At 43.2% G+C, this 27,721-nt stretch overlaps 1 protein-coding gene across 4 annotated transcripts in view; it reads left to right on the forward strand.

Annotated features, from left to right (window-relative positions):
- The first annotated feature begins 954 nt into the window (after positions 1-954).
- The window catches only part of TTLL5 (tubulin tyrosine ligase like 5), a 295,829-nt gene continuing 269,062 nt past the window's right edge, over positions 955-27,721 (forward strand). For all 4 annotated transcript variants that reach the window (XM_089522251.1, XM_089522253.1, XM_089522249.1 and 1 more), the window contains exons 1-7: positions 955-1,060; positions 4,499-4,662; positions 10,742-10,848; positions 12,585-12,667; positions 13,784-13,890; positions 18,678-18,808; positions 20,411-20,493. In XM_089522251.1, coding sequence (XP_089378377.1) covers positions 4,586-4,662; positions 10,742-10,848; positions 12,585-12,667; positions 13,784-13,890; positions 18,678-18,808; positions 20,411-20,493 — 588 coding nt within the window. In that variant the 5' untranslated portion in view covers positions 955-1,060; positions 4,499-4,585. The remainder of the gene's footprint in view (positions 1,061-4,498; positions 4,663-10,741; positions 10,849-12,584; positions 12,668-13,783; positions 13,891-18,677; positions 18,809-20,410; positions 20,494-27,721) is intronic.

The raw sequence follows: 27,721 nt of genomic DNA on the forward strand, positions 1-27,721 counted from the left end.
TCCTGTCCTTTCCCTTCCTTCATTATTATAAAAGAGAAAAATGTTGGGCGGCGCCGTTTTAGAACGGTCACATTCATTCAGACGCACGCGCGTCCGTGCCCTTGTGCGCAAGCGCATTGGTGTATGAAAGCTGGAGGCGGGGATGTGATGAGTTGGCGAGTGCGCAGACGCGCCTTCAGTGTGGGAGGTGGAAGAGTCTCATTGAGACTAATAAGGAGGGAGGTGTCTTTGTGTGCACGCGCATTGGTGGGGGGATGAAGGAGACGGGCGGGAGTTAAGTTGGCGCCTGCGCAGAGGCGCTCTCGAAGAGTCACATTCAGGGGAATGGTCTGTGTGTGTGTGTGTGTGTTGGGGGAAGAAATGTTCCTCTGTGCGCATGCGCACGGGGAGAACGCGCAGGGTTGGCGCGTGCACAGACGGGGGAGACGCTGGAAGAGTCCCATTCAGGCAAATGAGCAGGAAGGGGGGGAGAAAATATCCCTATGTGCGCATGCGCATTGGGGGGTTAAACAGAAGAGCGGGAGCAAGGAGCTGGCGCCTGCGCAGGCGCGTTTTCGGTTAGGGCGGGACATATAAAATCACACTCAAGGGAAGGGAGGGGTGGAAAAATGTGCCTGTGTGCGCACGCGCAGAAAGCGACTCGGGCGTGAGGGAGAGGAGGGAGGCGAGAATCTGGCGCGTGCGCACGGAGGGGGACGGAAGAAGCGTCACATAGAGGCGAATGGGAAGGAAAAAAGGGAGGGGTGGAAGACATGTCCCGGTGTGCGCACGCGCATTGTGGGTGGGTGAAGTAGACGGGCGGGAGTTAAGGCGCTTGCGCAGACGCGTCTTTGGGTGAGGGACGGGGAAAATGTAGAGAGTCATATTCAAGGGAAGGGAAAGGTGTCTTTGTGCGCACGCGCGCGGGGAGGGAAGCGGCTCGGGCGGGAGTGGAGTGGAGTGGAGTGTGGCTGCGCGTGCGCAGAACGGTTTGCTCGTTGGTTGTTGTAGTAACAGGGATGGAAGCGCCGGCGAGAAGGAGCCGAGGCTGCCGGGTCCAGCGGGGGAGATGAAGCCGCAGGTAGGGATGGAGGGGCTGCGGAGGCTGCATCCACACTGGAAAGGTCACCTCATGAGGAGAGGCTTAGGGAGCCTGGAGAAGAGAAGGTTAAGGGGTGATAGGAGAGCCCTGTTTTAGATCCTTGAAGGGATGTCACGTTGAGGAGGGAGCAAGCTTGTTTTCTGCTGCTCCAGAGAATAGGGTACAGAGCAATGGATGCAAGCTCCAGGAGAAGAGATTCCACCTCGACATTAAGAGGAACCTCCTGAGAGTAAGGGCTGTTCGTCAGTGGAATCTGCGGACTCAGAGAGTGGTGAGGTCTCCTTCCCTGGAGGTCTTTAAGCAGAGTCTGGATGGCCATCTGAGAGTTCCTGCATGGCAGAAGGGGTTGGGCTGGGTGGCCCTTGCGGCCTCTTCCAACGATTCTACGATTCTGATACTCTCCCCCTTCTTGGCAAATGTGCCTGATACCAGTCTTGTATGTGCTCCCACTTCTACACCTGTTTCTTCCCTCCCAGGAAAGCTATGGCTGATGGGCTCTGAGTAGCACTGGCCCAGGAGTCTCCTGACACAAGGCTCAGAGTTCGGGGGGCAGGGGACGCAGGGGCCTGAGTGTTGGGCTACCACTCTGCCGTCCAGGGTTCGAACGCCCACTTGGCCATGAAACCCACTGGACAAGTCACAGGCTCTCAGCCTCTGGAGAAGGCAATGGCAAAGCTTCTCTGAACAAATCTCGACAAGAAAACCCCAGGATGGTTTCGCCTTAGGGCTGCCGTAAGTCAGAAATGACTTGAAGGCACACAGCAACAGCAGAGTGAAATTTGGTTTTTGAGAGAGGCTTGATGCCTCCTGCTTAGTATTACGAGGAACCTATCAATATGATAATACTTACCCGGCAGAGGAGATACCACGACCACGAAGGCGGCTCATCCATAGCTCTCCAGGTGTGCTCACCCCAGTGGCTTCCCTAAATGCAGCAAACTTGACTGTAGGTAACTGTTGGGCCCAGATCCACAGGAGAACAACGTATTTTATGAGGAATGGGCAAAACATTACAAACAGTGCTGAATAACTAAGCATGCTTACAGTGAAAGAGGTTCTGATGCTACTTGCCAAAAGGCCATTGTGCAACTCTTCATAATGGATGCATAATACACATGGAGAGATACGGGGGGCTGACATATGGTTGTCTGGATGTCCTCCAAAATTTTGTCTTGGAGGCATTGTGGCTGCCAATGAAAACCTTGTCTGGAAGCATCCTAACTTAAACTTTCCATGGCGAGCAATTTTTAGGTATAGGGAATCCTTGATTAAGACACTGTGGGATTGATTGAGCTAGACAAGTATCTTAAAGCCTCTCCCGGCTCAGAGCTTTAATGACTGTTACTGTAGGAGTTTCTGATCCTGCTCAGATGACTGGTGTGCCATATAACCTCGTTTCATGTTGTGGGTTTAAACTAGTCAGTTGAGGGAAGTTGTGTGTCAAACTGTATGGGCTTGTTATGTCATGTTTCTTTGATAAGGACATATTTTGACTGCTAGGTGGTGGCTATATTTACAATGGTTTGTATATTTTGGGTCCAAGTAAACATGATTGTGGTAGACCTGTGTTTGAAGTCATGAGTCAGTGCCAAACAGATATAAAATGGGAATACGGTGTATTAGTGGAGAGAAAAGACAGATGGGGGGGAAGCTTCTAGATCCCCTCCCAGTCCTTCTCATTTGTACTCTTTACCTCCCCAACATTGTCTGTGTTGCTTTCCCAGTCAGGGTCCAAAAATGTAACTAAGGGCCTGAACAGCCAGGCAAAATAAAGCTGCTTCGGGCCACTTTGGAGGTATGCTGTTTAAAAGGCACACAAGAGGCCAGAAGCTGCGTCAGACCTACGCTGCAGTCCTTAGGACTGGAGCATGGCTTTGGCATGGCTTCCAACCTCTTAGGATGCATGCATCATTTAAACAGCATACCTCCAAAGTGACCTGAAGCAGCTTTATTTTGGCCTGTCTGTTCAGGCCCTAAGCCTCATTACGAAAAAAATGGCTTCAAATGGAGATATGACTGGCGTATGGAGGCTCAGTACGTTCTGCCACTACTACTTCCCATGCTTGTAACTCTTTGGAATGTCTCATGTTTTAATGCACAGTTTATGACTGCTTTATTTACAAATATTTATAAATTACCTACGTCTGTCCATTTCCAAGGTATGTGCATGAATAATTAAAATGTAACATCAGTATATAATGGCTGAGATTATATTTGACACTGGTGGAACATGTGCTGGAGTCTTGGGAGTACAAAGGGTATTCTTTTTCTATCTGGCTGTGCAAGAATAGCCAGATGTTACCTGGGTGCATGCTGTGATCCATCAGTGGCTTTTTAAGCCTGAGAGTGGGGGAGGCTATGCTTAGGCTTTGCTGTATTTGTGATCGTACACCACAGGAAAAAACATTGCACACGAAGGTAATGGCTCCTTGCATGACATCCCCAGTTCTGCTAGGATAAATTAGTGAGAGGATTCTATACAAATCTACAGGAATAAAATGCATAGTATTGTAAACATCGGAAAGGCTCACATAAATGTGTTGACAGTATGCTCCTAAAAAGTATATTAAGCAGACTTTTTATTTAATTGGAGTTTAAGCTGCAAATTTTTGTGCACTATGCTGTGTAATTATGCCCAGACTGTATAGAGTTTACTAATCATTCTTCAAGGAAGGTAGGATCTAGGTTTGCAGTTCAAGAAGTACACTTGCTTGGGGGTGGGATGTTATTCTACATCCTTTTGCCAGTTGTATAGGGTGCTGTTATTTTCATGAAAAATAATTTTTTGTACAGAAATCAGGAGATCCATATTAGAGGTGAGGAAAAGAAAGAGCTGAAAAGCATGTTAAAGCAGAAAACAATAATGTGAAATCCTCCACATGCTCTGAGATTGTCAACTGTTTATTCAATTCTATAAAGTCCAACGTTTTTCGGCCTCAATAAAAAGGCATTATTTAAGGTCCTTCAACAGAAATCAATGAACCTGTGTTTTGAAGAATGGTCTCAATGGCAGTGATTTCTGTTGAAGGACCCTGAAGAAGGCCTTTTTTTATTGAGGCTGAAATGGGCTTTTTTAAATAGAACTGAATAAACAGTTAATCATCTCATAGCACATGGAGTTTGTCTCCTTACTGTTTTCTTCATATTGAAGGTTGCCTGTTGGAGATCATTAATTATTCATATCTGTATTCTCCACTTCTTCTGAGAAGCCCAATATATGTGTTCTCTTTACAACTTATGGAATAGTACTTGAGCCAGTAAGCATCATGGTTTAGTAGAGACTGTCGCCTGAGAGTGTGTATCCAAACCCAGCAGTCTAGCCATAACTTTTTTATTAGGCAGAAAGCATGACATGGTCACCCTATATCTCAGGTTCATTCTGATTTATCACCCCCCCCCCCCTTCCCATGTTCACAGGAAACAGCACTGGTTAGATTTACTGATTCTACAGGAAAGAATGTGAAAGGCCACTGTTTCTGGGCTGTATGAAAACATCTGCAGGAGATGCCAGTTGAAATGGCTCGGGACTTAGAAGAAACAGACTCATCTTCAGAGGAAGAAGAAGAGGTAGAAGGGCCAGGGTAAGTTAAAACACATGATACCTGTATCTAGAATTAAAATTATATATCTTTTGTTTTGATAATGCGAGTACTGATAATTAAATTAGTTTTTAAATACTAGGTGGGCTACCAGATGTCGAGTATCAGGCTCATGTATATTCTGTGGAACCCAAAGAGCCATTTTATCTTGGAGGCAGAAAGGTTGGTTGGAAGGAAACACAGACTTCTTGCCATTTAGCTGTTTTCTGTTCATAAAATCTTTCATTTCAATGTTCTCTAGCCTGACTGGCAGTGGTTCCCCAGCGTGTCAGGGAGGGGTATTTTGTGTTGTGTGTTTTCAAGGCATTTCTGACTTGGGGTGACTCTAAGGGGAAGCTATCACGGTTTTCCTGGCAAGTTTCTTCAGAGGAGGGTTGCGATTGCTATCCTCTGAGGCTGAGAGAGTGTAATTTGCTCAAGATCACTGAAATGCCAAATCTTTTAACTGAGTATCCTGGGAGTTGAACATGAGATTTGGTGGGTGCCAGGCATGTGTTGCATCGTTCTGCTGTGGTCCTTCTCTACATGGGTGGCCTTCGCTGTCATTGGATTTTGTAATATTGCTTCATTATTTACCTGGAGTAGATATTCATGTTTCATAGAAGAGATGTAGGGAAATAAACAGCAATCAACAAATACTGACTGTTTACCAGCCCCTCTTTATGCTTGCTGCTAATTCTCCATAAAGGGGTTTTTTTTTTTGGGGGGGGGGGTGTATACATAGAATACTCTAGAAGAAACATGCCTTCTCATTTGTGCTGTGGTTTAGTGGAGGTAAGAAACTGCATGAATAACTTTTGTTGTTTTTTATCTGAACTACAACACAGACTTAGTTCCAGAGTTTCATAGATGAAACATATTAGTCTGGCTTTAGGCCTTGCTCAGGGACAGGGGCAGCTTTGCTTTGCTGGATCACACACACAGGAAACTGGACATGGAGAATGTGTCCCTGTTGGTTGTGCTGGAACTTTTAGCAACTTCTGATATCATCATTCATGGTGTCCTTCTGAGCTCCCTCTTTAGGATGACACTTGGAGGTGCTCTTCTGGAGTGGTTTCAGTCCTCCTTAGAAGGTGCTGGAGGATTCCTGTTTGACCCCATAGTCATTGGCCTACAGGGTTCCTCAGGGCTCAGTCTTGTTCCCTATGCTATTTAGCATTGACATGAAATTACAGGGAGAAAAGTTTTGGAACTGCATGATATACAACTTTCTCTGTCTCTCTCTCTCTCTCCCTCTCTCCTTTCCATCCATTTCCAAGGAAGCTGTTTCTGTATTTATCTCTCTCTCTCCTTTCTAGCCAGAATTCAAAGTTCTGGCTATAACCTTCAAAGACCTACATGGCTTGGGTCCAGACTACAGTGGACCCTTGTTATACACTGGGGTTTGGTTCCAAGATCCCCTGTGGATAACAAAATCCATGGATGCTCAAGTCCCAGTAAATATAATGGCATAGCAAAATGGTGTCCCTTATAAAAAATGGAAAATCAAGGTATGATATTTGAAATTTATCCTTTTTTGAACATTTTCAAAGTGTGGATGCTTGAATCTGTGTATAAAAAAATCAGTGTATAAAAGGGCCAACTGTATTTGAAAAGCTATATGAACCTACCTGTTCTCTAAGATGTGCAGGGGAAGGCTTGCTGTCAGTCCCACCACCATCCCAGGCATGCCTGGTGAGGACATGAGAGAGCACCTTCCCGGGCTGCTCCCAGACTTTGTAGCTTTCTTCCTTGGGAGGTCTGGTTGGTCATCTGCCTGCTGTCTTTCCACTGGCAAGTAAAGGCCTTTTTATTTAAGAAAGCATTTTTAGTGTGTTGCAGATAGTTTTTAATGGGAGGTGTAGTGATTTTATTTTATTATGTTTTAAGTGTTTTTAATGGTGTTTTAAAGGTTTAAAATTTATCATTTTAAAATAGAAATTTGGCTTAATTGCATTAACTTTTCTACTAAGAGTCTTTTAATTGTATTATGCTGTTACAATATGCAGTGCCTTGAATCCCATGATGGGAAAACAGTGGGAAATAAATAAATAAGATAAGATAAAAATGGATGGCATTGATGTTTAACAAAGATGGACAGTAAATGCTTTCTTACCACCTCTAAACCACAGTGCACATGGGAGCTTTAGGAAGAAAACTTTGGTGCTGGCATATGCATCTCATGTGAGAATATGGGGAACTTGCTAATAGCAGGTAAATCTTTGAATGCTTGCAGACAAATGTTCAGAGCTGACACTGAAAAAAGATGCTTTAGCTAAAGTTGTAGTTTTATTATTCTTTATATTTTGTTTTCACATATTTCTGTACCTTCTAATATTTATGAGATCTTAGCTAAAGGGTGGGGTGGGAAATCTGTGGTCCTCCCAATGTTTTTAGACTGCAGCTCCCATCATTCTTTACCACCAGTGATACAGACTACTGTAGTAGCGAAGGTTGAGGGAGGGGATAGACATATTATTAGCTCATTGAGTTATTAGTAATGATTTTGTTTTTCACCTGTAGGAGATAAATATTTATTCCTCATTAATTATTGTGCAACTTCCATTACATATCATTATTAGAAGATGACTTCTGTAATAATCTTCAGAGATGTAGCTGTGTTATCAACATAAAAAGATATAAAGGAATCTTGTAGCACCCTTCAGACTAATTGAGAAAAAGAAATTCTAGCATAACCTTTTTGTGGACACCAGTTCACTGTATCAGATGATTGTATGGATTGCAGTCCACAAAAACCTATGCTAGATTTTTTTTTTTTATGGGCGAAACACACAATCAAAATAAGCAGGCTTCCAGCTGGCTTCAAAGTGGGGCATTTAGATGATGCATGCCTTGAAGCCAGCAGGAAACAGCTCCCAAGCCGTGCTGTGGGGAGAAAAGCCAGACTGCAAAGGAGCTGGATTTTTCTGCTTCTTCCCAGGAAGTGCACACTTTCACTTGTACATCTAAATGCCGTGATGCCAGAGCGGCTCTAAAGGGACGCTGTATCGAAATCCTAACACTAATTGTGCATATAATAAACGCGCTGTCGCAGGAGCGCATTTAGAAGGAATGGAGCTGCTGTACCCAAGCAGTGGGGGTGGCAATGCCCAAAAGAGAAACCACGAACCTCTCATGGAGATAAGTAAAACATACACAAATCAGACAGTCAAAGAGGGGGCATGGAGTGAAGTGGGGGCATGATTGGACCTTGCCGGCATCTGTATGGGCACACCTCTGCTCCGATGCCCTGTCCTGGTGGAATGCTGCACATATGACTGTGTGCACAAGTTCACAGCGATAGCCATCCAATGGGATGGCACTTGCCAGGGTTTTGCTCCTATAATGGTGTGAAGGGATGGTGGGAGGAAAGAGGAAAAACACCCTGCGCAGTGGTGCAACTTAAAGCCGTGCTGTGCAGTCATGACATGTACACTCCAGTTGCCTTGGGAGCTGGCAGTGTGGATGGCAAGGACTTGGGTCACTTTTGGAAAAGGTCGCTTCAAGATGCTTTTTCCTGCCTGCCTCTCTGTTTCACCTCATAGTTATTCTCAAAGGTGTTAATTCCTTTATAATTTTTGTAGTATTACAAATGGTACTTAGTATCTGCTTTCTTCCTCTTCACTTTCCCATTTCATTTCCTTCCATATTGTAACCCAGCAGACAGGGAATATCTTTTTTCTTACACAATTACTTGACCTAATCATGAACAGTTTTGCCCCCTTCTGTGTCCTTTGACTGTTAACATGTACTATGAACTGTCATTTTACCAGAGAATGCAATTTTAATGCATTGAAACTTTTTGCTATTGATATAATGGGACATGAACTGCATATTGAATGGCTTGCCAGGTATCTTGCCTTTATGAGCCTCTCCCCCAGTGTCTGCCAGTTCTGTATGTTTATTTTATTGAAGGCAAAATGTCCCTTAAGTACTGTAGCCGATCCAGCTTGGGTAGGTACTTCATGTTTTTGAAATACTGTTCTTCATCATTTAACTTGGAATCACGTGTTCCCATTCCACATTTCTCCTTATCTGTATATTTATATAATTTTCTCATCATAATTTAATCTATATTGAGCTAGGTGCAGTGTGCAGATATCTAAATTATTCTCTAGACACTGCTTGCTATCCAATATGTAAGTTACTTCTCCAGGTAACCAAGGGTCATGATGAGGATACAGTCATTTGGAAGCATGTCTGAGCCCTGGTGTCATTACTGTAAATCCTGAGGACAGGGCTTACCCTAAAGCCCTTTCATACAGTCTCGGCTCTCTTCCCATTTATGTAAGGTGTTAGACTGGACACAGTAAAATCTTCTTCAGCTTAAAATCTCTTTCCCAATACAACATTTCAGGGTGAACAGCTTGGGGAGGAGGTTGGATGTCAGTTTTCATACTGACACATAGGAATACTATAGGGTTTTAATTATTAATCTGAAAAAGAAAGGAAATACATTGTTTTGGTTATTACCTTCAGTTAATTAATTCTTAGTAACTGGTAAAATTCTCTTCGGTCTAATCTGCACTGTAGTTTTTAGAGACATTTAGCCTTCTCGTCAGAGAAACTACAATTCCTAGAATTCATAGCATTGAGCCATGTCAGTTAAAGTAGTGTTAAACTGCATTATATCTGCTGTAAAGATTAGACCTCAGACTTAAGGGCTTCAGTGATACAAAGACAAATATTGCTGCTTCTTTGGAGGCTTGATCACATCAGATATGTAATAAGTTTAGAAAGATTTAATTTCATTAGCTTGAGGGCTCCAGCGATCTGATCAGTTGCATGTAATACAGTGGGAAATTCAAAATGACCTGAATAGATTAGAAAACTGGGCCAAAACTAACAAAATGAACTTCAACATTTCTTCATCCCTCCTCTCTCCAAGGAGAAACTAATGTATGACCCAGGGAAATAACAGCTTAGTCTGTAACTAAAAATCTCTGGGTAGCAAGAGAAGTAGTAGATAAGTACAAGGGATCACCAGCATCCCAACCAGAAACAGCTCAGTCGAGCAAGAAAACTGCAAAAGACAACGCCTTTTCTAACAAGGGGAAGAACGATATGAAAAGACACTTGTTTTATACAGGAAGAAGTGCCTATCTGCTGCATTTATTTATTTGCCATGCGATTTGCCAAGTTTAAATAATATTTCAGATCCAGCTAGTAGTTCAGAACCAAGAGCTTATCTCTACCAAATGTATAAAACTGTTACATGTCAGTGATAATGTGCTTCTAATGTGATGCTGTAGGCTGCAAAAAAATTAGAAGCTGTAAGCATATACATGTACTGAAAAATTAGGCTACCTGAATATTTGATTTTTTTTATTTCATCTAATCAGACTGTTGATCAGGCAAGAACATTTTATATATGAGAATGTGATATGTATGAATTCCATTTTTTCACAAGCTACTTTTTCTTTTTTTGTTTTTAAAATTTCTTTCTTATCCACTATTATCTAAATTTATTTAAGGTATACTGCATTGTTACCATGTATGTCAGTGTCTCTGCATTTGGCTTAAGGTGTAACAGTAACACAGCAACATATTGTTGCTGAGGTGTTGCCTTAGCATGCGTTGCCACAATACACTGTCAGTTTATTTCCTGATTCACAGAGAACTGCACTATGAAAATGTAAGCGTTGGTCTAGTAAAATTGCTTTGAGCAAATGCTTTATAAATATCAACACTGTTTCCTTTTCCCAGACATAAATTCTTAATGTCTTTGCTCTAAACAATGGATAAAAAAAGGAGAAGTGAAACTTTAATTCATGTAAATTGATAAAGACTTCAGAAGGGTATCTGTAAATTAGAATAGTGAAATAATAATAGTAGAATATAAGTGAAAACTATGTTCTGAATTGTCAGTGTGCTTGTATAACATATGGTAGCTGTTTTTTCAGTTGTAACCTTTGTCGTGTAACATGAACTGATGTTTAGGGTTTCTGAATCATGTGGCCCATATTTATCTTTAAGTACTGTACTTTAAATCTGTGTAAGGGTTGCTGCATAAAATAGGTAGTTAATAATTAGTAGTAATTATTAGTATCATGTATGTGTTAATAAACTTATATTGTTTTAGGGAGCATCCATGTATCACGTGGACAGGTGGTTTTAGAAGGATCCCAATCCTTGTGTTTCATGCAGAAGCTATTATAACTAAGGACAGTTATACCCGCTTGATTGGAGGTAAGTGTTGTCTTGCTAGAGTGTATAACAAAAATTAACTGAAGGAGAAGACTTGACAGGAAGTTTGATTTTCCTTTTTGTACTGGCAAAACCACCTTTGAGTATTCCTTGCCTATAAAAACCTATGACATTAATGCGATTGCTGTAAATTGTAAAACAGCTTGAAGGCCCATACATGATAGAGGAACTTTTGATATACTGAGCAAGAAGCAGTTATTTTTTTAATATAGCTTAACATTAAAACAGTGAAAATTAACAGTGAGAACTTGTTAAGTAAAATTTGAGGTGCCTATTGAAAATAACAAACAGAAAACTGTAGACTTTTAGTTTAAGTTATATAGATATTTCATTTTTTATACTCAAATATTTTGCTACACATTGTTTTTGCTGAGACTGTATATGTCTGTGTATATATATATGTGTATATATATATATATATATATATATATTCCTCAAACAGTTTTATTTCTATGACAGTGCACTTCTCCAATACTCTATGACCTGAATCCAGTGTGATACTCTCAGAGGCACTGGATTTTTAGCTGCTTCCTGTTTCTCCTTCAGTGTGTGTATATATATATGTGTGTGTGTGTGTGTGAGACTAAAATCTACAAAAACTACAAACAAATCAACAATTTGAGCATAACACAAAAAGCGAACACATTCTGTGACTTTCTACCCTAACGGATAGTTATATCTGTTGAGGTATGGAGCAGCATTGAAAATGTTCAGATGTGGCAGAGAAGCTAATGGACACTCATTGCCCTTAACCAGGAATTGGTTGCAGCTGTGGATCTAGACAGCAGGTGATTGTCCAAGGTCGTAGAGTGTGCCAGAGAGCAGCACATAGCACTTATGTAAATATGCTGTGTCATTTGGAATGGTGGACAGTAATCCAGGTAACAGGAAATTGTACAGGAAGGGGTTGAGCTAGATTGCCACATGGCAAAAGTGTATATAAGCACAAATCATCATTGTACAGTGTGGGTTTGTAGTAGTAGGAGTTTGTCTGTGTAGCTTTGTTCTCGCGTGTGTGTTTTGCAACCAAAAATAAACAGTGCCTCTTTGGAGAAAAGCCAGCCTACTGTGCTTTAATCTAGCAGCTGTTTTTCCTGGCAAAGCTCCAGTCTGCCAGTTTGTCTATCTACTCACAAGCTTCCAAGATTACTCTGTGTTTATCTCTGCATATTCTCCCAACAATATCCCCCTGTTACTAAACTTCCTTTAATTCATAATACACATGGCTTCTATGATATAAGCAAACTCAATTCATTTTGCAAAGTCTAAAACCATTAACTGACCTTTAACAAAATGTTTTTTAAAAAGAAACTCTAAAATGCCAAATATGTGAATGATTTCAGATGTTAGGGGCTTGTGTGTATTGTTATAGTTGATGTTTCTTTCTTTTTAAATCACTGTTATCTTGTGTTGGTAAATCAGAATACTTGGTTTAAAAAAGGGTGATTTTAAGACTGTTCTTTTGTGCCCCAACAGTGAATTAGCTGATTAAACAAAGCAAAAGCAGTGTGGGGTCAGTTCTGTAACTTGACCATGTTGCTGTGTGATGTCACTCTAATTGGAAAAATACCTGCCTTAACTTTATGTAATGACACATTATTGGATATTATATTAGAAATGGGATAGTGCTGAGTTCTTTGGCAGTTTCTTCACTTCTACAATTGGTGCAATAGTTTATGGCTCTGGGGTGCTGTTATTAATTTTTGTTGTTTTTATAGAACGCTATCGATTGGCTTTTAAGATTGTGAGAACAGACAGCCGCCTTGTGCGCAGCATTTTGTCAGCTCATGGATTCCGTGAGGTATGTGCATCAGATCCTTGAATATGAAAATAGTTAAAAATCAGAAGTTGTTGGCACTACTTTTAGATCCAAGAGACAGCTACATAACATAGCTATGAAACATTAAACTATAACCAAGTAAACCAAAAAGTAATGCAGAGGACTTCCCCCTTGCGTTTTGGTGTCTTGTCAAACATTTGATTCTAATATGGTGAAATTAAAAACTACATTTCTTCTCTGCCATGTTATGTTTATTGAGATTAAGAGTGCTTTAAGTCCTGGAAACATACATGTTTTGTGCAGCTCATGGCATTCCTGAAACTCAGTTTCTGAAGATAGCTCTGCAATTCTTTTGTTTCTGAAAAAATGCCTTGGAGTGAGAAATGATAACTGTATCAATAGCCTCTAACACATTGTAGGAGAATATGTGGCTTTCAAGATGTTTTTGATCTGTAGCTTCCATTATTCTTTACAAGTGGTTATGCTGGCTGGGGATGATCAGAACTGCAGTCTAGCAACATTTGGAGAGCCACATGTTCCCTGCTGTGATGTTATAGCAAAATGTATGTGAAGAAAAAATTCTTTTTAAAATTTTATGAATCTGTAGGTAGAAATACTTTGAGTAGGTTGCCATGTTTTCTGATCTAGACAGCTTGTCGGCTTTAGTTTTACATAGGCATTATGATGCATTCCTTGTTTCTTTCAGTTCAGTGTTTTGATTGGGCATAATGCAGTTTATGGGACCCGGTGGCTCAAGTGGTTAAAACGCTGACTCTGTTGATTGCAAGATCACCAGGTTGGCAGTTCGAGGCCCAGGTGCTGTGTGATGGGGTAAGCTCCCATCACTACTCCCAGCTTTTGCCAACCTAGCAGTTCGAAAGCATGCAAATGCAAGTAGATAAATAGGTACCACTTCAGTGAGAAGGTAAACAGTGTTCTGTGCAATCATGCTGGCCAGATGATCACAGAGCACTCTCTGATAACGCTGGCTTTTCAGCTTAGTAATGGAGATGAGCACCACCCCCTATGGTTGGACACAACTTGACAACATTGTCAGCAGGGAATACCATTAATTTTACCTTTACCTTTAATGTAGTTTTATCAAATTGATTGCTTAACATAGAGTCTTTTCCCTAGGTACACCCAAGTAGCAATGAATATAACCTTATGTGGACAGGATCCCACCTGAAACCGTATGTTCTTCGTTCACTCACAGACATTCAAAAAGTCAATCATTTTCCCAGGTAAGAAGAGAATATCTGATACCTTAAGTGACCACACAAAAGGTTGTGAAGATGTTTTGCAACTTGTAAAGTTCTTTACAGCCAGGCTTGGGAAAGTGTGACCCTCCACATCAGTGGTTCCCAACCTGGGGGTCGCGACCCCTTCTTGGGGGTCGCCAGGTTGGGAATCCCCCTGCCTCCCCCCTACCCTTCTCCCCGCGGGTGCTGGCGTAGGAGCAGGCATCGGTGGGGGAAAGGGGCGGGGCTCCCTCCTTTCCCTTTCTCCTTGCGTGCGCCCGCACTGGCGCGGTCACGTGCAAGGAGGAAGGGGCGGGGAGTTCCCTCCTCCTCCCTTCCTTCCCGCGGGTGCAAGCACCCATGGGGAGGAAGGGGCGAGGGGTCCCTCCTCCTCTCCCTTCCTTCCTGCAGGTGCAGCCACCCGTGAGGAGGAAGGGGCGGGGGTCGCCTCGTCCTCTCCCTTCCTCCCCGCGGGTGCAGCCACCCACGAGGAGGAAGGGACGGGGGGGCTGCCTCCTCCTCTTCTCTCCGGGGTTGCCAGGCAACCGCGGGGAGAAGGGACGGGACTGCAAGCCCCAGAGGGCTTTGCAACCGGAAGTCCCACCCCCTTTCCCTCTGCGACCTCCCTAATTGGTTGGGAGGCCAGGAAGGGGTGGGACTTGCGGCCACAAAGCTCGCTGGGGCTTGTAGGTGGCCAAAAGTCCCGCCCCATCCCGGCCTCCCAACCAATCAGGGAGGCCGTGGGCAGGACTTTCGTCCCCAATGGGGGGTCGCGGCCCAACAAAGGTTGGGAACCGCTGCTCCAGATGACGATGGACTTCAGTTCCCAACAGACATTACTATAGTTTTGCTGTTTAGTGCTGATTGGAATTTCAGTTCAACAATACCTGAAAGCCCCCACATTCCACACTCCTACTGCGTGACTCTCCTGCTGTGGAGAGTTTGGCAACAACTGAATCTTATGTTGTTATTATTTTAGCCTCAGACTATGGCCCAGTACATACCTCGTTTTTAGTCTGGAGCAGCGGCAGCGGTTTTTCTGCCGGCGGGAAGCCATAGCCGCCAAACCGTGCGGCTTCCCACCGGCAGAAAAAGAACCCGCAAAAAGCACTTTTTACGCCGCAGTTGCGGCGTAACTAGTGCACCAGTGGCACACTAGTTATGAAGTGCCGCACGGCACCTTGCAGATGTCGCGCGGCGCTCACGTAGCAATGGCAGTGCCCATCTATACAGGGCACCGCCATTGTTATGGTGCGGCGCCATAGTAGGGTTAGGGACCATGAGGTTAGGTTGCCACGCGGTCTGTTAACCCTAATATGGTGCCAGCATGCTGCATCGGGCCCACCTGTACCGAGCCAATACGAAAAGTTGAAAAAAAGATTTTGAAATTGATTTTGGATCTAAAACATACTATCCTTAAATAGTTGCCAATTTTTTTGGGGGGGGATCTTATAATCATATTCATCACTTGGCTTGATATTTTATTAGTTTTTTACTTTGCCAGATGTCACTGCAGAAAGCATAAAAAGAAAGACCATCAGGCAGAGTTCAGAAGCCTAACCATTGGGCATAGAAAATAGATTAGTGTAATATCCTTTGGAAAGATGCTGGCTGTGATCAAACTTTCTCTGTGTGCCTTCTGCCTTCTAGGCTGTTTCCAGTTTCCTTTGAGGCACTGGCAATTTTGTCTGAAAAATATTATGTGCAAATTTACAGCGCTATATAAATAAACTATAATAAATAAATAAATAAAGAAAGAAAGAAAGAAAGAGTGGGGGTGATCTTAAGAGATAAACAGTGTTTTCTTTCATCCTCAAATCTGTCCCTTGAAAAAATACCTTATAGGGAAGAGAGCCCTTGCTTTAGAGAAGTTTTGAGAAAGTTAGTGAGGGATCAGAAGGAAAAAAAAAAACATCTCCAGAAGGAGAAAACGGACTGCATTATCAGAGCTGTGCAGTTTTACAGCATAGTGATCCATGCCTTAATTACTTTTTGATTGGACTACTATAATGTGAATTATATGGAGCTGCGCTTGAATAGTGTTTGGAAGCTACAGCTAATGCAAAATGGCAATGACCAGACTGTTGCCTGGAGTGCCTTTATATGTGTCCTACTCTGTAGCTTCCATTCTCTGGAAAGTGCAGCGGAGCAGTCACAAAGAACTGGATTTTAAAATAAAAAATAAATCGTTTATTTATAGCCCGCCTTTCCTTGAGATCAAGGCAGGTTACAGCATCATGGCAACAACAAACGACAAACATAAACAATACAATATTAAACATTAAAACCAAAGAATTAAAAACACAGATTAAAAACTGTACAAAAACTAGCCAAAGTGCAGGTGCAAGAGGAGGGGGGGAAGAAGCGTTACAACATCTGGGGGAAAGCTTGTTCGAAGAGAAAGGTTTTGAGTCTCTTCCTAAATTGGTCGAGGGAAGGGGGTCGAGCGGAGCTCTTCGGGAAGCGAGTTCCATAACTGTGGGGCTGAGGTTGAAAACGCCCTCTGTGCAGTCGTAGAGTGTTTCGAAGGAGGAACCCTCAGAAGTTGCTTCCCGGCTGACCTGAGTGTGCGGGGCGGATTATATGGGGAGAGGCGGTCCTCCAAGTACCCTGCGCCCAAGCCATTTAGGGCTTTATAGGTTATAACCAACACCTTGTATTGCGCCCAGAAGCGAATAGGCAGCCAATGTAGATCTTGCAGAACAGGTGTTATATGGCTGGACCTGGAACATCCAGTGACCAGTCTGGCTGCCATGTTCTGCACTAATTGAAGCTTCCGGGCTTGGTACAAGGGTTGCCCCATGTAGAGCGCGTTACAGAAATCCAACCGAGAGGTTACCAGAGCATGTACCACTGTTTCAAGGTCCCCCCGGCCCAGGTAGGGTCGCAGCTGGCATATCAACCAAAGCTGATAACAGGTGCTCCTGACTGTCGCATCCACCTGAGATGTAAGGTGGAGCGACGAGTCCAGGAGCACCCCCAGACTGCGAACAGAGTCCTTCAAGGGAAGCGTGACCCTATTTAGGACAGGTGGTCAAATCTCCAAACCAAGACCCGGGGATCCTATCACAAGTACTTCCGTTTTCTCTGGATTCAGTCTGAGTCTGTTTTCCCTCATCCAGCCCATTACTGACTCCAGAAAGGCCTCTAGAGGAGAGATGCCATCCCTGGTCACTGCATCAGTCGGAGACACAGAGAAACATATTTGGGTGTCATCAGCATACTGATAACACCGCGCCCCGTGTCTCTAGATGATCTCTCCCAGAGGTTTCATGTAAATGTTAAATAGCATGGGGGACAGAATGGCTCCTTGAGGGACACCAGATGTAAGGGCCCTCTTATCAGAGCACACGTCCCCCAGCTGCACCAACTGGAATCGACCCGAGAGGTAGGAACGGAACCACTGGAGCGCAGTGCCCCCGATTCCCAACTCCCTCAGGCATTCCAGAAGGATACCATGGTCAATGGTATCGAAATCCGCTGAGATGTCTAAGAGCACTAACGGGCACACGCTACCCCTGTCCATGCCCAGACGGAGATCATTGACCAAGGCGACCATGGCAGTCTCAACTCCATAGCCCGCCCGAAAGCCAGTTTGAAATGGGTCTAGAAAATCAGTATCATCCAAGACCGATTGAAGCTGAATGGCAACCGCCCTCTCGATCACCTTCCCCAAGAAAGGCAGCAGTGAAATAGGCCAATAATTGTTATAAATCAGGTGGTCTAGGGAGGGCTTTTTTATCAGCGGTTTTACAATGGCCAATTTTAAGCTGGATGGAAAACGCCCTTCCCTGAAAGATGAATTAATTATGCGGCGTAACATAGTAGTTACAGTCGCGCCCCCCTGAGCTGCTAGCCAAGACGGACAGGGATCGAGAGAGCAGGTCTTCATGTGCCAGCTTCTGAGGTAGAGGTCACTTGATTTTCAATTATTATGTGACTCCACTTCTCCCCTTAGACAGGCTGAAATAGCTTAGGGTTGGGATATCTGAAAGACTACCTCTTCTTGCCTGAGCCCTGCTGTAATAGTACATTTATAGTGGAAGCACTGTTGTGTGCGTTGAGGCAAGATGGCTACATGAGGCAAGTTGTTTTCTGTAGCAGTACTTAAAATGTGGAATTGCCTTCCAAGGGAAGGAAATGTGGCTGAATTTCTCACAGGCAATCATAACTGTGTTATCTGGAACTTTGGCTTTTAAATGTTTCAGGCTAGTTTTTAAACAATGTTTGTTTCTGGTTTTGCTTTTATATTTTGCTTTTACTGTACAGAGCTCTGGAAGCCCAGATGATCAGAACAATAATAATAAATGCATTTAATAAAATAAGTAAAATTAACTCGTGTTTTTTAGAGCTTGTGAGTATTAACATAACTACGGCCCTGTATAGATGAGCCCTTTGCAGCGCGTCCACAACGTTCTAGGGTTGCCTCAGGGCGGTGCGTGCACACGCCTCGCAACCCTAGCACGTCAGTGTGCTGCAGTTGTGCAGCGCCATACGAATGGCGCGTGCAATGATTATGTCACAGCTGCGCCGCCTACAAACGACACTGCACATCTGCGATGTAATGGAGCTTTCTCTGGCGCTTTGCAGCGCCACAAAAAGGAGCCGCTTTTTGCAGCTCCTTCTTTGCTGCGCAGCTTCGCAGCACTGTTTGTAGGCAGTGGCGCTCCTATGCAGCAAAGAGAGGCGCCGAGGAGGCAACTCTTTTTGGCGGTCTGCACCCTGCCCATGATTTCCTGAAGATCCTCAAAATGATGTTATCAGAAAACTCTGTATACATGCTTTTGCAGGTCATATGAGTTAACTCGAAAGGACAGATTATATAAGAACATCAACCGAATGCAACAAACCTATGGATTCAAAACCTTCCATGTCCTGCCTCAGACTTTCATTCTCCCAGCTGAATATCAAGAATTTTGTAGTAAGTATCTGATTTAGAGTAACCAGTTCAGAACTAACGTTCGAAAGTAGATGTCAAGTCCAGCCGGTAACCAAGTTCAGAAATTCAGCTTCAGCAGTTAAAACGCAGCAAACCTTTATCAGAACTAAGCAGCAAACATCAGCAATGCCTAAGTAAACCATACATAATTTCAAATTATTAGCGGGCTAATTGCACATTCATTACCAACAGTTTTGCGTCTCTCATTTCTTTGACCTTCAGCCAGTTTCTTTCTAGAAGAATGATCTTGAGTAGTCTCAAGCCAAGCTTGCCTCCTTTTCTTGTTATCATACTACCTATGGATTCAGTAACTGCTGCCTTGCAATAATTGCTTCACTGCATATCCCATCACAGTACATTCAGCATAGCAGCTCCTGTTACTCTGTCTTTGCACTAAAAATTATGGCAGACAAGATGAAAAAGTCAGCTCCTGATAGTGGATGGGAAATACAGATTTTTGTTCCATGACCACTCTGTGCTTCAACCACAGAGAAGCGTATCAGCTATTGAAATGGAAAGACAGGGATGCTAGAATGACCCCAGTAGGAAGATATTTATCTTCAAATTTTGAAAATTTCATTGTTTTCCTGTTGCTGTGGTCAAAACTTTTCGCTATGAAGTACTGAGGAACAGAAAGGGGTCACATGCAGAAGTGTCTTGGGGCTGCATGTGACTCCCAAAACAATTTTTTGTCATTCTTAACCCACTGCCCCCCATTTTAAAGGGAACAAGGATTAATTATCTGACATCATTGATTTGCCTTTTAAATATGTTACCCCTCACCTTCAGTTAAAAGATCACATGAATTTTTCATAATCCCACATTGTTCTTAGAAATAATACTGGTGGCCCTCCATATCCACGGATTTTTTTATCCACAAATTCAAGCATTAGTGGATTGAAAATATTCAAATAAATAAATAAATAAATAAAATGCAAAAAGCAAACCTTGATTTTGCCATTTCATACAAGGAACATCATTTTACTATGCCATTGTAGTTAATAGGACGTGATCATCCATAGATTTTGGTATCCATGAGAGGGGGTGTCTTTGAACCAAACCCCAGTGGATACCAAGGGCTGCCCTACTGTATATGGTTTAATGTAAAATACACACACACACACACACACACACACACACTACTGTTTTGTTGTTTGGGGCATTTTTGGCAGTCTGTGCTGCACATGGAAGGTGTTGAGACAGAAAATTTGTTCCCACCCTCACCAAGATTGTCCATCCCATTTATGTGCATATCTCTATGCCAGAATAAAATAAATAGATCACTGTTCTAGGCCTTGGATCATGAGCTGCTTGATGGTGTAATGATCAAAAGGGGCCATGTCAGAGTTCTGTGATCATAAGGAGTTGTTCCAAATATCATCATTGCTAAGTGTCACTGACTTTGACATGACTGAGTGTACAGGTTTCAGGATAAAGAAGGAACTCACAACCATTTTAGCAGCTTAAAACAGTGAGCTAAAAGAAACCTGTGTAAGCACCACTAAAGCTATCAGGGTCTAGTAATATTTTTAGAGAAGAGTTAACAATTGTTGTATTTGGTTTTTGTATTCTTTTTCTAACCAGATTCCTATTCCAAGGACAGAGGACCCTGGATAGTGAAACCTGTGGCATCGTCTAGAGGGCGAGGTGTCTATTTGATCAACAGTGTAAGTACTCGCAAACATATGAAGCTTGATAGCTCAGTGGCACTTTTGAGCAAATTTACAATAATGTTTTCCCTTGCGTAAAAGTGTTTCGGTTCTTAGCAGCAGGATATAGAGTGTGGTACTGTCTGAAAGCACTTATCACTTACATGGGGTTGTTAAATTATATGTTAGCGTTTTTTTCTTTGACTTCCACAATCTGTCATCTTGGTTTTTACTATGTAGGATGAATACATCAGATACATAAGGGCAGTACAGACCGCCCCGAAACGTTTTAACTGCGGAAGGATACTGCAGCCGCTAAACCACACGACGTCCCTCCGCAGTAAAAGAACCCGGTTCTTCTGGGTTCTTTTTGTGGCGTGTTGGGTATGTCAGGAGTGCATCATTGGCGTACTTGTGACATGCGCAATGCGCAGCAACATACAGATGCTGCGCAGCATTGGCGTCATGGCTGCACCCATGATTACGCTGCCCATACAGACTAGGGTATAGCTCTGCTGCACTCTACTTAACATAGATATTATTATTATTATTATTATTATTATTATTATCCTTTATTTATAAAGTGCTGTAAATTTACACAGTGCTGTACATACAATCTTTTTAATTGGACGGTTCCCTGCCCTCAGGCTTACAATCTAAAAAGACACGACACAAAAGGAGAAGGGAGTGGTGGTGGGGATGAGGACCAGCAGTTCTTCTCTACCTGCAAGGCCTGGATCAGGGGAGATGGACTGGAGGGAGGGCTTGGCTTCTTAGTGGATGGTTAATCTTCTTCCAGGGAGGCCTGTTGGAGCTAGCCTGCCTCTCTAGTAGGACAATACATAGAAAATACATAGCAATACAGGAAATGAATAAAAAAAACAGGCAACAAAAGAACATCAGATAGCAAGTGACAATTATGCAATGCGGGGGAACGCTTCTCTGAACAGGATGGTCTTCAGCTCTGTTTTGAAGCTGGTTAAAGAAGTGATGGCTCTTGCTCGCGGGGGAAGAAGGTTCCAGGAATGAGGGGCAGCGAGTGAAAAGGGGCGAATCCGAGATGGGGCAGAGGAAGTCCTGGGCTGGGACAGCAGACCTTGGCTACCAGAACGGGGGGCCCTAGTGGGAAGGTGAGGAGAAATAAGGTCTGATAAGTAAGGAGGGGCCAGCCCATGGAGGGCTTTAAATGTCGACAGCAGGAGCTTATACTGAATGCGGAAAGGGAGGGGGAGCCAGTGAAGGGATGCCAACACAGGAGAGATGTGGTCAGAGCGGTGGGCGGATGTGATAATGCGTGCAGCTGAATGCTGGTCAGAAATTAAAGGACGGAGGTGAGAAAGAGGAAGCCCAGCCAGGAGGACGTTACAGTAATCAAGTCGTGAGACCACTAGGGCATGGACCAGGATCTTGGCAGTAGAGGCGGAGAGATATGGTCGGATTTTGGCAATATTGTACAAAAAGAATCGACAAGCCTTGGCTGTGGTCTGGATCTGAGGGATACACGACAGAGAAGAATCAAAGATAAAACCAAGGCTGCGGGCTTGCTGGACTGGTTGAATAGAAGTGTTGTCCACAGAGACAGAAAAGGAGTGTTGAAGGGTGGACTTAGGAGGAAAGACAAGAAGCTCCGTGTTGGACATGTTGAGCTTCAAACACCAATGGCGCATCCACTGTGAGACAGCTGTGAGACAAGACGAAACTTGCTGTTCAAGCCTTGGAGAAAGGTCGGGGGTGGAAAAATACAACTGGGTGTCATCGGCATGGTAGGAAAAACCAAAAGAGCTAATGAGTTTACCTAAGGACGGTGTATAGAGAAAAAACAAAAGGGGACCCAGAACAGAGCACTGGGGAACTCCAAAAGATAAGGTAACAGGAGATGAAGGCTGACCACCTGCAACCACTGCAAAAGATCTGCCAGACAAATAAGATCTAAACCAGTCGAGAACAGAGTCTGAGAACCCAAGGTCAGAAAGTATATCAACTAGAAGACAGTGATCAACGGTGTCAAAGGCTGCAGACAAATCAAGAAGGATGAGAACAGAGTAAAGGCCGTTAGCCTTGGCCAGTAAAAGGTCATTCGAGATCTTAGTGAGAGCTGTCTCTGTAGAATGCCGTGGGCGGAAACCAGACTGAAAGGGATCGAGAATGGAGTTGGCTTCAAGAAACTCAAGACAGTGAGAATAAACAACCCGTTCCAAAACTTTAGAAAGAAAGGGAAGAAGAGAAATCGGACGATAGCTAGACAAAGAGGAGGGGTCAAGAGAAGGTTTTTTCAGAATTGGGGAAATGAGAGCATGTTTGAAGCCTAAAGAGAAGGAGCCTGTAGAGAGAGAGAGATTGAAGATATGGAGAAGCGAGGGCAGAAAAGAGGGAGCTATAGAGATTAGAAGACAAGTAGGAATTGCGTCAAGAGAACAGGTTGTAGGTTTGGAAGAGTTCAGAAGTGTAGAGCGTTCATCCAAAGAAGCAGGAGGAAACACAGAAAATTTTTTAGGCAAGGGCGATAGATTATGAGCAGAAGAAGAATCGGGATGGACTATCTCAGAGCGAATAGTGGTAATCTTTGAGATGAAGTAATTAGCGAAGTCATTGGGAGAGAATGATGAAGAGACAGGAGGAGAGGGTAGTCCTAAATAGTCCTATACAGAAAGTCTGGAAAGCTTTAGGAGCAATTGTGTTTAAAGATTACTACTTTAATTTGTGAAGCTTTCTGATTCCTCCATCCCCCCATGTCCTCTTCTGACATATGTCTTCTGAGCTCTTTTCCCTAGGTACTCACTAAAGACACTCCATAATAGTCACATACCCATTCTGTTTCATGTCACGTGAAGATATTTTGAGTTTCATAATACAGATTCAAGGCTGTATCTAATAGTTACATTCTACCAGTATAAGACTTCTTCTGCTTGCTGAAACACTGTTTTCATTCTTGTTTAAATGCCAAATACAGTATTTCATTCTGTTAGCACAAGGTGATAGGTAATTTATTGCAACTTTATGTGCTAGGTTAATGTCGCTTAGCTACTTGTGCTTCTTCTTTTGGCAGTTGTGCAACTGCTAGTAAAAACAATGACAATATGCGTAACTTTCCTAGCCTGATAAAGTACGTATAATCCTCCGAATAAATAGAAGTGATAATTTGATAATTTGCCAGTTGGTAATGAGGCTGCTGTGGCATCAGATTGAAGGCTTAGCACAATTTTATGATGCATCTCTACCTAGGCAGAAATCTTGACAAGCAAGAACTGCATACATTATTGCTATGGGCAACAAATTACCACTGTGATGGGTATGCATGTGGTAAATAGATTCAAAACAGCAGTTTTGGCAATTCTGTGTTGGTTGTTTCAAATATCTTGTTTTAGCTGTGGTTGTAGCCCATATTTGTAGTGTGGCTAAAGTGACAATGTGTGTGATGTATATGTTAAGGAAAAAGCAACATGGGACATACAGTGATTGAAATAAAACATGTATGTGAGAGTCAAAGTGACTCAGCAGAAGCAAACCAGAAACCACACAGGTGTACATGGTAATGGAATTAACAAGTCCTGAGTGCCAAGAAAAGTAAAGTGGATAATTGAAAACACCTGAGAATTGTTAAGTGGTCAAGGCTGAGATGATGAAATCATCAATTCTGGATAGAAACAAGAGAACCAATGAGAATGGATGTACACGCCCACTGGGTGGAAACTGACAGGAGTGGGTGGTATGATCCAAGGACTATATTAATGTCTATGAATCCCAATGTGTTTTGTGGGTAGTAGTTGGGTAGTATTGGAGTAGTGAGGAGTATTGTTGTGTTGGATAGTTTGGAGCTGTATATAGTAGAATAAAGTAGATCTTTTATATAAGACTACTGAGTTGTCTGGTGTCTTGAGTGAAGCTACAAGAACCAGCAGGACCCTGGTGAAGAAGGGTGAAGACTTCTGTGGAAGCAAGAGTGAGAAGGCTTGGAGAGTTTGTCAGGGTCTTCAGCCTATTCTCTGTAACTCTGCTGCTTTAGAGCAAAGCTTTATCCACTGGCCAAAACTGGTCAGGGTCGGTGCGCAACAAGGTGGTGAGTTCGAGCCAGAGGAGAAGAGCAACAACTCCCATCATCCCTGACAGTATATGCCTATTCTTATTCAGTGTGTGTGGTGTATATACTTATTCTTGGCATAACCTAGTCTAAAACAGGACAGTGAAGGACTGCTTATACAGTACCCACATCTCTTCCTCGTCCCCATATTGAAGGGTCTGGCTTTCCTCATTTGTGTTTTTTGCCTGGCTTCTTTTCCATGGAATAAGGGAGCTGCCAGCCAAGTGTATGAAGCAACTCTTTCCAGAGGTTTGCTAGGCTTTACTGTATGGTTTAAGGAAAGGCATATGTGAACAAAAGGTCAGAACCTGGAAAAGGCACTCTAAATCCATTTCCTGTCATATCTGCCTCTTTCAGCATTGGTTAGCCCACAGATTTGTCAAATGTACTCAATAGAAAGAACACTCTGTAAGCTTATTATTAAAAGAAGCTTTATACTTCTCTGTAGATTGTAGGGAATGCTTTGTGTCTCTGTGTTACATTTGGTAAATAAGGCTTTCCAACTTCTTATTATAGTGGTTGCTATATAAAGTGGGCCCTCCCATTACACGGGGAATCTGGTCTGGATCCCCAAGTTTAAGGGGAAATCCCCATATGCTCACACCCCATTGGAAACAATGGGCCTGTACTCGTGGCAGTGCATGCGCCATTGCTTTTATTGTTGCACAGCTTCCACATAAGGAGGAAGAAGGGTGCTCAACACGAGGATAATGGAGCATAGAAAAGAATAGGGGAATTTCAGCACAGAATAAGTAAAGAGATAGTAGAGGAATACCTTGTTAATCTAAATGAGTTTAAGTCTCCAGGTCCAGATGAACTACATCCAAGGGTATTAAAAGAACTGGCAAATGTAATATCTGGGCCATTGACAATAATCTTTGAAAACTCCTGGAGAACAGGAGAAGTCCCAGCAGACTGGAGGAGGGCAAACTTTGTCCCCATCTTCAAAAAGGAGAAAAAACAGGATCCCAATAATTATCGTCCAGTTAGTCTGACATCGATACCAGGAAAGATTTTAGAGCAGATCATTAAACAGAGAGTCTAGAAAGCAATGCCATAATCACAAAAAGTCAACACGGATTTCAGAGAAAGAAGTCATGCCAGAGAGATCTCATTTCTTTTTCTGATAAAATTACCAGCTTGGTAGATAAAAGGAATGCTGTGGATATAATATATCTTGATTTCAGTGAGGCTTTTGACAGGGTTCCCCATGACATTCTTGCAAACAAGCTAGTGAAATGTGGGCTAGACAACGTAACTGTTACATGGATTTGTATTTGGTTGACTGGCCGAACCCAAAGGGGGCTCAACAATGGCTCTTTTTCATCCTGGAGAGAAGTGACCAGTGGGGTCCCACAGGGCTCTGTCCTGGGCCCAGTGTTATTCAACATCTTTATCAATTACCTGGATGACAGAATTGGGAGCATACTTACCAAATTTGCAGATGACATCAAATTAGGAGGAGTAGCTAATACCCCAGAGGACAGGATCAGAATTCAAAATGACCTGAATAAACTAGAAAGTTGGGCCACAGCTAACAAAATGAACTTCAACAGGGAGAAATGTAAGGTACTGCACTTAGGGTGGAAAAATAAAATGCACAGATGGGGGACACATGGCTGAACGAGACTACGTGCGAAAGGGATCTGGGAGTCCAAGTAGACCACAAGTTGAACATGAGCCAACAGTACCATGCGGCAGCTAACAAGGCCAATGCAATTTTAGGCTGCATCAGTAAAAATATAGTGTCTAGGTCAAGGGAAGTAATAGTGCCACTCTATTCTGCTTTGGTCAGGCCCCGCCTGGAATATTGTGTCCAGTTCTGGGCACCACAATTTAAAAAGGATGTGGAAAAACTGGAACGTGTCCAAAGGAGGGTGACTAAAATGGTGAAAGGTCTGGAAACCATGTCCTGTGAGGAACGACTTAAGGAGCTGGGGATGTTTAGCCTGGGGAAGAGAAGGTTAAGAGGTGATATAATAGCCCTGTTTAAATACTTGATGGGATGTCATACTGAGGAGGGAGCAAGCTTGTTTTAAGTTGCTCCAGAGACTAGGACCCGGAGCAATGGATGCAAGCTCCAGGAAAAGAGATTCCACCTCAACATTAGGAAGAACTTGCTGACAGCAAGGGCTGTTCGACAGTGGAACACACTCCTTCAGAGTGTAGTGGAGTCTCCTTCCTTGGTGGTCTTTAAGCAGAGGCTGGATGGCCATCTGTTGGGGATGCTTTGATTGAGAGTTCCTGCATGGCAGAATGGGGTTGGACTGGATGACCCTTGCGGTCTCTTCCAACTCTATGATTTTATAAGTACGCAGGCACACTGTAGAACAAATTCTCCATCAAGCTTGCTTGAATGTTGTACATTATATTTGTTTTGTTTGTGTTACTATTTAAGTCATGGGTGGTATTCAGTACAGTTCTCCTGCTGACAAAATTGTTTCAGTCACCAAACTGGGCAGGGAAGCAATTCTGTTCTCTTGTGCCTTCAGAATTTTCTCTAGTGTAACATAGTGTTGGATTTTACCCTGTATGCCTTGGTTGGGTGGAAGGCTACCTCCCCAAGGGATTTTGGAGGGTTGCACCCCATCATGCCCAATTGTGAAAAAACAAACAATTTACTGCCCCCAAATGCCCTTTAAGGAACAGGGGGCATTTTCACCATATTTTGGGGGCTTCTTTGGAAATTTTAATAAAATAATAATAATAAAAATTTTATTTATATACCGCCCTTCTATGAACCAGGGCGGTGTACAACATAAAATCATATACAATACATACAATAAAAACAGCAAATACATTAAAAGCATATACATTAAAAACATTCTAGCCAGCATGTCACTGCTGACATAGAGGGGGGGAAGAGACTAATTAAAGCCTGTGTCAGGGAATGCTTGTGTGAACAAGAGAGTCTTCAGCTCCTTCTTGAACTGGACCAGGGAGGTGGCCGAGCGGAGCTCAATGGGCAGAGAGTTCCAGAGGGTCGGGGCCGAGATGGTAAAAGTCCTCCTTGATGTGGAGGCTAATCTGGCCCCTGGAACCCTCAATAGCTGTTGCCCAGATGTTCTGAAAGTGCGGGGCGGATTGTATGGGGAGAGGTGGTCCTCAAGGTATCCTGGGCCCAAGCCATTTAGGGCTTTATAGGTGATAACCAACACCTTGTATTGT

This window comes from Sceloporus occidentalis, unplaced genomic scaffold (genome assembly GCF_023333645.1).
Source record: "Sceloporus occidentalis isolate IW3139 unplaced genomic scaffold, rSceOcc1.0.p SCAF_4, whole genome shotgun sequence".
Classification (NCBI taxonomy): Eukaryota; Metazoa; Chordata; class Lepidosauria; order Squamata; family Phrynosomatidae; genus Sceloporus; species Sceloporus occidentalis.